General features: G+C 47.2%; 1 protein-coding gene across 3 annotated transcripts in view; it reads right to left on the bottom strand.

The window, feature by feature from the left end:
* LOC138504113 (myosin heavy chain, cardiac muscle isoform-like) overlaps positions 1-13,687 on the bottom strand; it is a 610,907-nt gene that overhangs the window by 188,880 nt on the left and 408,340 nt on the right. For all 3 annotated transcript variants that reach the window (XM_069624333.1, XM_069624332.1, XM_069624334.1), the window contains exon 18: positions 1,914-1,955. In XM_069624333.1, the coding sequence (XP_069480434.1) occupies positions 1,914-1,955 (42 nt within the window). The remainder of the gene's footprint in view (positions 1-1,913; positions 1,956-13,687) is intronic.

The raw sequence follows: 13,687 nt of genomic DNA, 5'->3' as shown, positions 1-13,687 counted from the left end.
TTGCTTTATCTGTTCATTAAGAGAAATCTGCTTTTCTTTTCATGATGTGGAGCACATGATAATAACTGTTTGCAAGCGTCGGCTGGTTGTCACATATGTGTTACTCTATTGTGAAGGAGAAAACGCATTTTTACTCCCTTGAAATCACATTTACTCTCAAAGTTTAAACATAGAGAGTAAAATACCCCACCTCAAAATCTTATCTGGAGCATTGCCAACACCCATCCTGACATTCCCCTCTATCTTGGAATGAGGAAGGCCGATCTTCCCAAATGTAAAAACTGGTTAAGAAAGAAACCCCAGCAAAAGCACCTAACAAATAGTCCTTCCCCGGACACCAAAAGGGATGTTCTAACAACCAATTCTGTCAAAAGAGTCTTAAAGCAAATCCGTCATTCCCTTTATTAACAGCACCTTCATGTCTTAGCTTGGTGTACCTGTCAAACTTGGCACAACCCACGCCAAACACTTAAGCCATTTCAACTTATATGATGCGTACCAATACACTATCACATGGAGAGTATAATTTAGATGGAAAAAGAAAAAGGTATTTGGCATGGACGTGTTAGGAAAAGTCAGTGGCGTAGACAGGGTAGGGCCTGAGCGGGCAAGGCCCACCCAAAATCTATAAATACCCACTCAGCAGCACTTTGTGGGAATTTAAAGATGTTAATATGACTGCAGCGGGCCCAAATCCATTAGCTTCAAGACCCACTTGTTAGACGATCCTGGCTACACCTCTAAGTGAAGTCATTGTGCATTGCTAGGTGGCAGCTCTGTAGACACAGAAATGCATCACACATGTCGTTGCGCTGCCCACACGCTCTCGTGTCCCATTCGATCATAAAGAGACTGGCTGGAGAGACAGAGAAATACACCAGTGCATGCACTCACATACTCCATCCACTCACACAAACTCACTACGGACTGGGGCAAGCGACTGCAGAATGAAGGCTCTTAGAAACGGCAGAGATTGATTTACGCATGGCCATGTGTTCCGTCACAGAGGTGGTCTTACTTGCCATGAGTTATTTGTAAAGGGGTGACAAATAGAACATAGGTTGAATGCTCCGATTCATACATATGAACCATTTCTCTAATGAACACCCACATCAGAATAATTTCTGGTAGAACAAATCTACAACTTCATTTTCAAACACCTTCACACGGCCTCTAAGCAATGCACACATCAACGTCACCAGGCACATCATGCCGGGTCACATGCTCTTCCATACTCTGTCCTATGAGGGACACAATGGGTCTGATTAGAGTTTTGGTGGTCTGGAAAAATTGACAGTTAAATTGTTGGTCATTGCTGCACCGGCAATTTTTCCGGACTGGCAAAACACAAGCTGGCCAGGGGGGCGCTGATTTACCTCCAGCCAAGAGCTCTAGGTAAATCAGGTCCTACCAGCAAATAAATGCTGGACTTACTGGCACTGTTATTACCGGTGCCGGTAATTCCGGAAATGAACATTACATGTCCCGATGCCGGAAAATGTTAGTCCCCATTCCCGTGGAGTCCCATAGGACTCCACGGGAATGTGTTCACGGAAGCACCGGCACAGTTACTAAGGGTGCCAGTGCTTTTGTGATGAGTCTGCTTACTGGGGCTGCTGCGCCCAGCGGGGTCAGATCTGTCGGGCACAGCGGCCCCTGCAGGCAGACTCAGAGTGTGGCGGTTCCGGCAACAATGGTGCTGGTAAGCTTACCACAACCCTTGTTTCCGGACCGCCACACTCATAATGAGGCCCAATGCCTCTCTGTAACAGGTATCAAATCTGTCAATATTGACTTTTAAAGGCACACCAGGGGTCAATGTTTTTTTCATAAAATCACTTCACAGACGTTTTATGTTACCAACTTTACTCTTTGGTTTTGTACTTGTTGGCTAAATATAAAATGATTCTCACCTTGATGTCCCCAGGCTTCTTCTGTCTCAATTCTTCTATTTCCTGAACAAAAACAAAACAGCAGTTAGGCCCTGATTCAGAGGTGCATATAGGAAGAACACTTTCCTCAAAAGCACCATTTTCTATTAAATAGATAATGCGGAGGCCTGGCATCAAAGCCACCACTTTTGCATGTGCCTGATTTACTGTTTGACAACAGCCTTAGCACCAATGGGGAACGCAGGGCAGGCAATGCGAGGGGATTCTCCTTTCCAAAAGTACTGGTTTTGCATGTAAAAAAAGGAGATAAACCACAACACCACTGAGGTGTCGTTATCCTCTACTGCACCCTTTTCCCTGTCTAAAAATAGCATTTCCCAGACTGCAGAACCACTTTTCTAAATTGCTGAAAGCTTAAGGATACTTTCGCAAATTGGAAAAGTGCCAGTCTTTTAAGAAATGCTCGAACTGCCACTGGTGCACTTGTTTCTGCTTGTTTTGCTACAGGAAAGCACAACGTCTCCCCTCCCATAATTCCACCCACATCAGCATGGTGCTGATGGAAACTAGAGGAGAGAATGTCGGTTTTCCACACTTCTTTTAGCAAGAGCTCAGAATCATGATTCACATACCCTGCCAGGGACCCTGAAATGAATTAGATGGCTCAGTCACAACTAAGGAGAGAAGTGTATGTGAAACAAGAAAAGTGCAGTTCCTGCGGAGAACTGCACTTTTCTAAATTGCACCATATTTACCTTGAATCCGGAAGTGGTGGATCGGAATACAATCCACCACTTTCGATGGTGTGAATTCCTTGATTTACAGCCTAGCAACCATCTTGCCAACCACTGTATGGGCACAGCGGTAGCTGCAAGGGTATTCTCCTGCCAATGCTCCCTTTAAGCACCAACATAACAAAGGCGCTAATGCCCGACACCCAGGAGGTGCCATTACAGAAGAAAAGATGCATGGCTTTATTGCAGTATTAGTTTTTTTTTAAATAAAAAACACAATTAAAAGAACATTTTAATGTTGGCCACAGGACGGCAGGGCAAACCATCAAGTAGTTGGCATTCCAAGAACCAGCATTTTATAACAAAGTCATTCCACGCAGTGAAATGTAATTAATATAGGGAAAATTCTCTGCAACAGAAACATGCTGTGATCTAAGCTTTCGTTAACATATCCCTGCTCACATTTCTTACAGAAAGTGCAGTTGGATCTGCAAACAGAACATTGATAGTTTCGTTATTGAAGACACATGTGTGTGTGAAAATCCATGCCAGTGCAAATGCTGAGAGTATTTGTATGGCAGAGGGGAAGAGAGTGGTGGAGATTTGTGTTCCACCCATCCTCTCCACCATGCATGTGCAGGAAAATGGAGCATGATGAAAGAAACGTGTGTAAAAGCCTTATACTAGGCTTTTACACGTTTCATACGTTATGCCCCATTGAAAATGAGCTGGAGGTGTTATGCGGTATGCTATGAGTGACCCCGCCCCGCCCCCACCCTCTACACAGCACAGATTCATGCAGCTATCTGGGAACAGGGGAGATGTGCTCTCTAAAGCCGGACTGCAAAAAGAAGAAGACGACTAAGGGGCTTATTTGCATTAGGGGAGTAATGTAAGACACATGTGTAAAAGGGTTTATGGTCTTTGCATCCATTGCATTCCATCGAAAATGGAATACATTTAAAACTTTTTCAACTAAAACTGTTCCATCGAATTACCATATATACAATGCAAAGTGTTTATGCATCGAAAAAAGGGTTTCGTTGTATAAACACTACATTTTTTGTATGAAAGTCGATGAAACATGCTTAACGTTAAAACGTTACATGGAGCTGTCCAGTGCTGAAATCTTTTAAAGTATTTCGGCACTTGCCAGCTTCATGTAATCTTTTAGTGGTTATTGTTTATTGGGGGGTCCCCCCAAATCCCCCAAACCCCAAGGGCACCCCCTAACCCTTACCCTAGTGTTAAAAACAAAAATCCATCGAAATCCAACAAAATGTATTCAATGAAAATGCATTCTGATGGAAAGGGTTTTCATTGAATAAAATTTGTTGGATAGTAATTCGATGAAACTAATTTCGATGGATAGACTAGATACTGTGTAAAAGCCTTGCGTAAGGCTTTTATGCATGTTTCTTACGTTACATCCAATTTCATTCATTTGTGGGGCGGAATGCAATTCGCTTGTATGCCGCCTTTTGTCCTGCAATGATGCACTCCGACATGCAAATGACCAAAATTCAGAAGCGGAGAGCGGCCTACGTGTCTAAGCTAGCGCGTCCCTGCTTCCGATTTACACGGCTCAATAAAATGAGTCCCTACGAGTTTTAGAGACAGAAGCACTTTTTTAAAAAAATAGCGTTTGTGGTATACAATCTAATGACAACTGCGTTTGGGATGGGCGCGGTAGTGGAAGGGATGCAGGGAGTGTAATGTAATGAAAGGTCGCAGAGTGACCTTGTTCAAAGATAGAGAAAGTAATACTGAAGTCTGCAGGGGTGAAAGAGGCAGGTGTGTCAAAAAGCACTGGTTACTCACTGTAGTGACCCTTCCACTCAATGTCCATCGCCCTCTTTCTTCCACACTATCTGGATGTTGTCCCATACAGCACGTATGGAGGGAAGGGGCGGGGCCCTCGCAGTGAGTCAGTGCTACTGTGGGTATTGTCGAGGTTGTGATGTAAGGCTGATCAGGTGAATGCGTGCGATTGTGTTATGTTGAAGGAAAGCCTAGCCTGTCTATAGAGCAGCCAAAAGTGGCCTTGTTGTAAATGTGACCATAATGTAGTGCGCCTTAGATGCAAATTAAAATTAGAGCCGGGCCCATGTAAATATTCTAAGGGTGGTCAAATTTGTTGAGCATACATTCCAAACGCGAGAAGCAATGGACAGAGCCATTTCTGGCACTAGTAACGAATGTCACAGCCGAGGGAACAACAGACGACTCAATACAAAAGACAGGTTCACCTTTTTACTTTATTCGAGGAACAAACCAACTAATAGCAGAGGTTAGGTTTTGACTGGGTCCTTTCGGGTGTGTGCAAGGGAACAAAAATTACGCATGTTTTCAATCGGCTCATGCTCCTCACAACTTCCTCCTTGCCCCCTAAAACAGGTCTGACTCCTTGAAGGAAAACTGTCACTCATGGTCTCAGGATTTATAGAGGCTCACACTTTTTTCTTGGTTTTTCTTGGCTATTGTCAATGCTCTTAGGATTGGCCTCTTAGACACTTTCACCAGTAATTGCTTGAATTCCATAAAAATCATGGCTCTGCGGAAATGCGAATCTCGGTGTCGTGATCTGACTACTTTGCAGTCCCCTTCACGCTCACTCTTCTTTTCATTCTTTCTCTGCTCACTCTTCTTTTCATTCTTTCTCTGTTGTCTGCCCCTGTTAAAGGCAGACAGATGCTAATATCTTTCTCTGTCTCATTCTTTGTCCTCTCTTTGCAAAACATGACATACACAAAGCTCACAAACAACATTCATTTAAATTACAACACAGCACTCCATATGCTGTTCAACTACTCTCTGCACCTGCACAGACACACATGGGATTGATCAGCTAATTAGCACACATTTCTCAGACATACTCGTTCTAACAGAGACATGGCTCAAACTCTCCTATTATCCCTGTCATGCTTACCCTACACTATCGCATCCACCACATCCACCACTATCCACCACTATCGCATCCACCAAAGAGAATCGACCACAAAGTGGTGTCATTGTCATCATTTACAAAGACACACTCACATTTGGCAACCCCACACACCCCCATATCATTTCTTTATAGCTCTCTGACTCACTTGATCCCCTCCCTCATTCCAAAACCCCTGATTTATCCTCCTCTCTAGCAAGCAGGAAGCCAGACACCTGGAAAAAGCTTGGCTAAAGAACCCATGCCACGCCACCATAGAACCCTTCAAACACTGCTGCAACAAATACAAAACAACCATACACAGTGCCAAAGCCACCCACTACCTGCAAGAACTCCAATCCACCACCAATCGTACATAGAACCCTTTCAACATCATTACGTTGTTCTTCAAACCACCATCCACACCTTTCACACCCCCACCCATTTCAGTATGCAACTCCCGCGTGGACTACTTTAACTCTAAAACACACAACATCAGACAGATCCTCCTCTCTGCTGTCGCACTCCCAACCCCCTCTTCCAAACATTCCAAGACATGGGACACCTTTCACCCCATCGAGAGAGACAGCGTCTTTACCACCCTCACTGCCAAAACCAAACTTGCACACTTCCTGGATGGCGCATGCCTCCCTCAAGCCGCATCCATCTGCATCATCATCCTTACTCCACACTGGCTCAACATCCTCAACTCTTGCCTGTCACATGATACTATATCCTACACACTCAAAACTGGACAAATCTCCCCATCCTCAAAAAAACATCCCTCAACCCCACACTGCCCAAAACGACTGCCTCATCACTATCCTGCTATACCACGCCAGAATGATGGAAGGCTTTGTCACAACCCAGCTGCAATAACACATCACTACAAACAACCTTCTCAACCCCATACAATCTGGCTTTCGACCTGGACACAGTACTGTGATTGCTACAATTTACATCTGCAATTACCTCCTCAGCATCACTGACAAATGACGCACAGCCCTACTCATAAGCCTTCACCTCTTTGCAGCCTTGGCTACCATCAAGCACACCATCTTCTCAACATCCTATCCCACAGGATGACTCTCACAGTCACCATCCTTGACTGGTTCACCTCCTTCCTCACTGATAGAACACACTTTGTCTCCAATCCCCCTTATCCATCCAACTCCACCCCATTCAAGTATGGGGGTCCTGCAAGGTTCGCCCATCACAACGCCTCATCAACCTATATGTAGAATCCCTTGGACAGACCATTAGCAAACACAAATGTCAATTTCCACTAATACACAGACGACATGCAAATATACTTCCAAATCTCATCCTCTTAACAACTCCAATCCCCGGACCCAAAAAAGCTGTCTATCCACCATCACCACTTGGATGGCCACCCGTTTCCTCAAACTCAATGCTTCCATAATGGAATACCTCTGCTTCTGCCCCCCTACAACCACCACACACAAACCTAACCTCACCCGTTAGATCAAATAATTCCTCAAACACAACCAATACATATACCTCCCCACACCTGTCAAATCCCTTGACTTCACCATCAACCTCACCTTTCCTTCGCACACCACATAGGTGCTGTCACCAAAACATGCAATGTACAGCTAGGCAAGATAAGACATGTCCTTCCTCCTGACAACTTCTGCACCACAGTTCATGCAGTGGTTCTGTCCAAGCTAGTTTATAGTACCACTCTCCTCACTGGATTCCCCAACAACACCATTGCCCCCTCAAGCAATACAAAACATAGCAGCAAGACTCATCCTCCACCTAGAGAAACACTCACACATCACCCCAGCTCTCGCCCAGTTCTACTGGCTCTCTGTACCACAGAGAATTGCGTTCAAAGGACTCAGCATTGTATTCGAAGCACCATCCACCTCGAAACCCCATTTAACCTTGACAACTAACTGAAACCCATCACCCACACAAACACAAGACAAGCTAGCCAGCAACTTCTACACCTTACACTCTACAGCCTAACATGTACACAAAAATAAGCATTTACGCAGTGGGAACCAAGAGCCTTCAACATTCTCACTTCACGTTTGCACTGCACCGTCCATGAACACTTTCAGAAAAAGCCTCAAAATATAGCTGTTTTTCCACAAATAATTCAGCCTCTGGTTTCTTTCTTACCCTAGAATTTTGAGCCTCCCTTCTAGCCTCCTGCCTTCTCTAGACTCCATGAGCTCTCCTTCACTCGTTTATCTCCTGCTCCAGCTCCTTCTGCTCACCTCTCAAGCCAACTCTGAATTAGATCTTCCTCTTAGCACCCACATACTCCTGGCACAGATTTTGCCTTTAATAGGGTCTTAGCCCCATCTTTCATCCTCTATCTGGTGTAAATGGACTTAAGTTTGACTGTGTACGTGGCAGAGATGTGGATGTGGGACTTCCGATTGGGTCATTCCTCTTCTTCGGTGGTCCTCTCTTTGCCTGCCATACCATTGCCCTTTTTTACAGCATCTTTTTGGAGAAAGCTAATTTAGCTGTGTTTCTTCATGAAGAGGCTGTAGGGACTGAGTGGTGGGCTCCACCCTAGGGACTGGCTTCCATTTTTGATGTGAAACTTGGGGTAGCTAGTCCTTCATCTTGGGTGGTTCTCTATCTCGTTGTCACACCCTGGCTCTTCCCTTGGGTTGGACTTCCTTCGCCTATCTATTCTTAACTGCATGAGTGTGGAGACATTTTGCCCCATCTTCCTTTCAAATCTTCTGAAGTAGTTCAGGTACCTTTGTCACTCTCTTTCTAAAGATATATATGGGATTTCTCCACCCGCGCAAGGGGAGTCAAGCATGCAGGTGATGCTGGCTCCACAGGACCGCCACTTCTCGATTCCCCTAAAGGAGTGGGAGCATCTGAAGTGGCAATGTTTCGTACACCTGCCCTCTTGTGGCATGGTGGGGCTAGCCATGGAATCCTCCTCATACCACCCAGCCTGCCTCACCTGATTTGTGGAGGCACCCAGCCCCCTTGGTAGCCCCCCCAACCCACGGACAAGGTCAGACATTGAACCGTGCCATCATAGTAAAGTAAGTCATCATGGTTAGAAAAACATTCACCGGGGTACGAAACATTCATGGGCCCTCATTACGACCCTGGCGGAAATCGAAAAACGATGGCGGAAATGCAATACCACCATCGAATAGCGCTCGGTGCGATTATGACCCGTCACCGAAAAGTACGATGCCATTAGCGACACCGTAGTGAACGCCAACGCTAACTGCACCAAGTACGCGCACGCGCGCCATGCGAAACCGTAATTACCACCATGGCGCAACGGTACGCGAATTCTGACCCTAGCGGACATTTACCTAACGCCATCAAGCATGGCGGAAAGTACCATTCCGCCATGGTGAGAAGAACGGCAACGCGAACCAACCGTAAATGGCCCTACTGAGTGCCTGTACACCACTCCCTGGCCACATTGCACAACTCCTCGTAGGTGCAATGAAGTCACACAATGCAACCAGTGAAATGTACACGTCACCCATGCATGCCAACGAACAAATGAATGTAGGGGCTCCAAGTGCCTTGTGAGTGGCCATCCATATTTGCCATGTCACCATTGCCGTACTGATGCAGCACAGGCACGTGAAGGGTCAAGTACAGCAATATGAACTGAAATATGAGACAAAACAACAATAGGCCCCCATCGCTTGACACCAGTGTAAGGCAACATTCAAAGCAGTAACCTGAGGGAGACTGCACCAGCCCTGTACTCTTGCCAGTAAACAAACCAACCATCAGCATAAGCATGTACCACACAAGTTGGCAGAGTGACTGAGCAGCCAGGCCCATCTCAAGAGGGGCCAATGGGAGCTGCAGGGCACAGATGGCACGAATACAGAAGCTATTCCAATGGACATGACCTCAGTCTCCCTCCAAGAAACGCACGCAAACACAGGCACCTGTGACCAGCCATATTCTGATAATCACATCATTCCACCAATCCACCTGGCTGACCGGCATCTGTTACACAAAAGCTAATCCCCCGCCCCTGAGCATGACATCATTAAAACAGTCATAATGGCAGCCCCTATCCCTGACCTCACTGGGCTTCGTAGGCAAACGCGCCCAGTACAGTACCACGCAACTATAACCAGAAGCCGGAACCCAATGCAGATCTACTCACAATACATCGCTCCACAAATAGGAATATGCTACATTACTTGCAAAGAATAACGCTACACGGTTAATATCATAATAGAAATTTAATGCACTACAAAATCACCAAGCCCATACAGCCATTAGGTCATGAACTCCAAAATACATTTCAGTATTGTGGGCTGCATCCGCAATAAATGACCAGCTTCTGCTTGTGTGACGCCCTGTACCTTCATGGTACACAGGGGCTACATACACGTTCAAAAAGGCAACATGGAAGCGCCTAGAACCGCAGGGCCGTCCCATTAGGTAGGCACTAGTCCAGCTGAAAGGTCGATATGTTGCTCCTAGCCACTAGCACTGCGTAAGGGCATGTGGCCCATTGGCGATCGTCCCATAAGATCGTAATGGTGCTCCACTGATTAACACGAAGCAGCAGGTGTCGGGAGTAAAAGCCATCCGCAGGAGTGGCATACAGATGGCAGCGGCAAAAGGGGAGGAGATACCTGTCACCCAAATGAAATGAAAAAGAATGGTATGGGCATCAGAACTTAATTTGAATTACTCACTTCAATGATCACACTAAATCTACAGCCATATGCATGTTAGCCCACTCAAAAGGATCATTCCCACCCAAAAATCACTTGCGAATCATAACTATATAAATCGAGGTGAATACACTATTACAAACGAGTGTTTGTGTGCATGCGTCTGTTAAAACAGAATCCATTAGATGGGATTAGTAACGTGCATAGACACAAGTGTTTGAAGGCGCGTCGAGACAGGGAGGGTTCAACAAGGGCAGATAGACGATGGTCCCACTATGGCAGCTCTGCATCACATAGCACAGGGGAAGTGGATAGATTCCAAAAAGCCATGTACATGGTAAACTCTCAATTAAATCATCTGTCCATGCATCCATACATCATACCCTCATCCCGGTATGAAAACGCCTGATTATTTACTCACATAACATGTGAAATTTCCATTGAGTCTGTGCGTAATGCAGTCTGCAAAATCCACTGTGCTCCAGCCCGGAATTCTAGTGTTGTGAAGTAACATGTATTTGGGAACGTCCTGCCTTATCGTCCACTACGCTATTGCGCATCCCATACTATTCATATCAATCATTGCATTCTCGCCATGGCCCCTGTCCCAAGGACATTAAACAATAGAACTTAATATCTGCAGTCAGACCTGTGGGCGTCTCCTCGCCGCTAGCTGAAAACCGAAAGCGCTGTCCTTCGAATTCCACATTTGCAACATCACGTCGAAAAGGCATCTGTGACCGCTTGAAATCACAAATTTATCCATGTAGTGCGGCAGCGTGTGAAAATGGCAACTGGCTTCACTCACAAATGGGACGCCCTGCCCGTCGGTGAACCTCGGTACAGTGCTGCATGAGGGTCCAGCGTTAATCGAGTACTACATTCCACTGACCCTTCACAAGTTTGTTCGCGACTGTAAAGATAGTATGTGAAACAATGGGACCATTGCAGAATGAACATATGAACCAATATTCCACTGCCATCGGGATTAAATACATGATTGTAATAGCAAGATGCCATGCGTCGAATTGCAGCGTTGTGTGCGGGACGTGCTCGCCCAAAGGGGATTGCAGCTTGCACAGGTGGAATGAATCACCACAGGTGGAGGCTATACAGCCTGAAAACACATAAATTGCACACCCAACCCCCTCCCACAACCACACCCACTCCAAAATGCTACCGGCAGGACTAGCGATGTTGGCCCTGGGGGACCTGATAGCACTGCAAGTACTCTAACTTCAAGAAGAAGACGAACACCAACTACTACAACAACCGGCCGCACAGAGGAGACGGAGGAGGAGGGCAAGGCAGGGCCAGCAAGGCCCACCAGCACAGCCACTACCACCACGCAGGCAGCCCGCAATCCCACGCCTCCGAGCTCATCCGTTCAACCTCACTGATGAGCAGATCCACACCCTCTACCGTTTGGACCGGGACACCATAACCGCCATTGTGGACATGACACACGCTGACCTTGCCAGCATGATAGATAGCCCAACCGCCATCCCACCCCTACTGAAGGTGGTGTCTGTACTACACTTCCTGGCCACAGGCACCTACCAGCACACAGTCGGACAGTTGCATGGCATTTCACAGCCACTGTTGTCACGGACACTATCGCAAGTGCTCGATGCCCTCCTGAAGCACGCAGATGACTACATCTCTCTACCACGCTCGGAGCAGGAAATTACGAACACGAAAGTGGGATTCCATGCACTTGCCGGCATACCGGGTTGCATTGGTGCCATCGACTGCACCCATGTGGAATTGGTTGTGCCACATGCCATGGAGGCCCAGTACCGCAACCGAAAACAATATCATTCTCTTAATGTACAAATGGTGTGTGACTCCAACAGGATCATTACACATTGTTGTGCCCGATTTCCTGGATCAACCCATGATTCTATGGTCTTGAGGAACTCTACAATACCACGCTACATGGAGCGACACGCAGGGAACAGATCCTGGCTACTCGGTGAGTCTCATTTCATGCATGATAATGTGGGGTATGTGATGCGGCAATGACCTGGCAGGAAGGGGGGGGGATGCGTACGTAGCTATGTCATTCCACAAACATCCTTTATTGTCCACATACAGGTGATGCCGGGTATCCACTGAAGAGATGGCTCCTTACACCACTCCGGAACCCACAGAACCAGCATGAGGACTACAACCATGCCCACTCACGTACCCGTGTAGTCATAGAACAGGCATTCGGCCTACTGAAAACTCGTTTCCGCTGCCTCAGCAGGTCTGGCGGGGCACTCCTGTACCGCCATGAGAAGGTTGCAAAGATGGTCATGGCATGTGTCATGCTACACAACATGTGCGTACGTAGAAATGTGCCCATGCCCCCTGACGCAGGACTGCAAGCACCTGAAGATGGTCATGATGAGGGTGGGGATGTGGCAGCACCTCAAGGAGTCCGCGAGGCACAGGAGGGCCGTGAAATTCGTCAGATTCTCATAGATTCATGCTTCTAGCACTCACGCCTGGTGGCTGATACATGGACACGGGACTTGTGGCACTGTGTGTGTCTGGAACATGCACAATATGGACTGTACGCCTATAAAGGCCTCGTACACAAAGATCAATGTCCACACATCTCATTGGATGATTGTGAAATGTTTATAGCATATGTGCAATTATGTTACACACCCCATCGACCCGCCACCCAAGAAAGCCCAACACACCCCCTCCACCCTCCTACCTCCCCCCCGAACACCAGTGTCCAAAGATGCTCATTGTCAGTGGGCAGACGCTATTGCAAGCCCCCTCTCCGGGTATCAGGGGCACCCCTGCCTGTGGAGCGCAGGTTCCTCCCCGATCTACGTTGGGGGCTGCCCTGGACGGAACTTGCAACGGATGATGTCTCTGCCTGCTCACGTCCATGCATGTCCCTAAGGGTTTGTGAGAGCTCAGTGAGCACACGGCGCACAGCGGCAAGTTCAGCACATACGTCTTTGGACGTCGCATGCAGTTCCCCCCTCAGGCTCTCGGTGCTTCTCTCCATTTGTACCCTCAGGCTCTCGGTGCTTCTCTCCATTTGTGCCCTTAGTGTCTCTGTGCTTCTCTCCATTTCTGACCTAAGTGTCTCAGTTGATGTTTCTATGGCTGCCTTAGTACCCCCACATTCATCAGCATGCTCTTTGAGGAGCGTGGCCAGTTGCTGCTGTTGCACGATCACCTGGTCGAGGGACTGTTGCCTCTGCTGGGCCATGGCCATTTGCGGTGGTGTCACAGAGGGTCTGATCACCTCATGTTGCCTTGCCACAGGGCTTGTGGGGGATGGCCAGTCGTCGTCTTGTGGGTGCCCCTGCGTGGTATCCTCATGGTGTATGGGATGAAACAAACAGGGGGATTGAGACAGGTCATGGATGGATCCTACATCGACAGCACCGTTTTCTGTGTCGGAGCATGCTGCCATTAATGCAGTGTCACCTATGGTGCTGCTGCCACCAGAAGCAG

This window comes from Ambystoma mexicanum, chromosome 11 (genome assembly GCF_040938575.1).
Source record: "Ambystoma mexicanum isolate Mex_15411 chromosome 11, UKY_AmexF1_1, whole genome shotgun sequence".
NCBI classification, from domain to species: domain Eukaryota; kingdom Metazoa; phylum Chordata; class Amphibia; order Caudata; family Ambystomatidae; genus Ambystoma; species Ambystoma mexicanum.
This window is presented reverse-complemented; position numbering and strand designations above follow the sequence as displayed.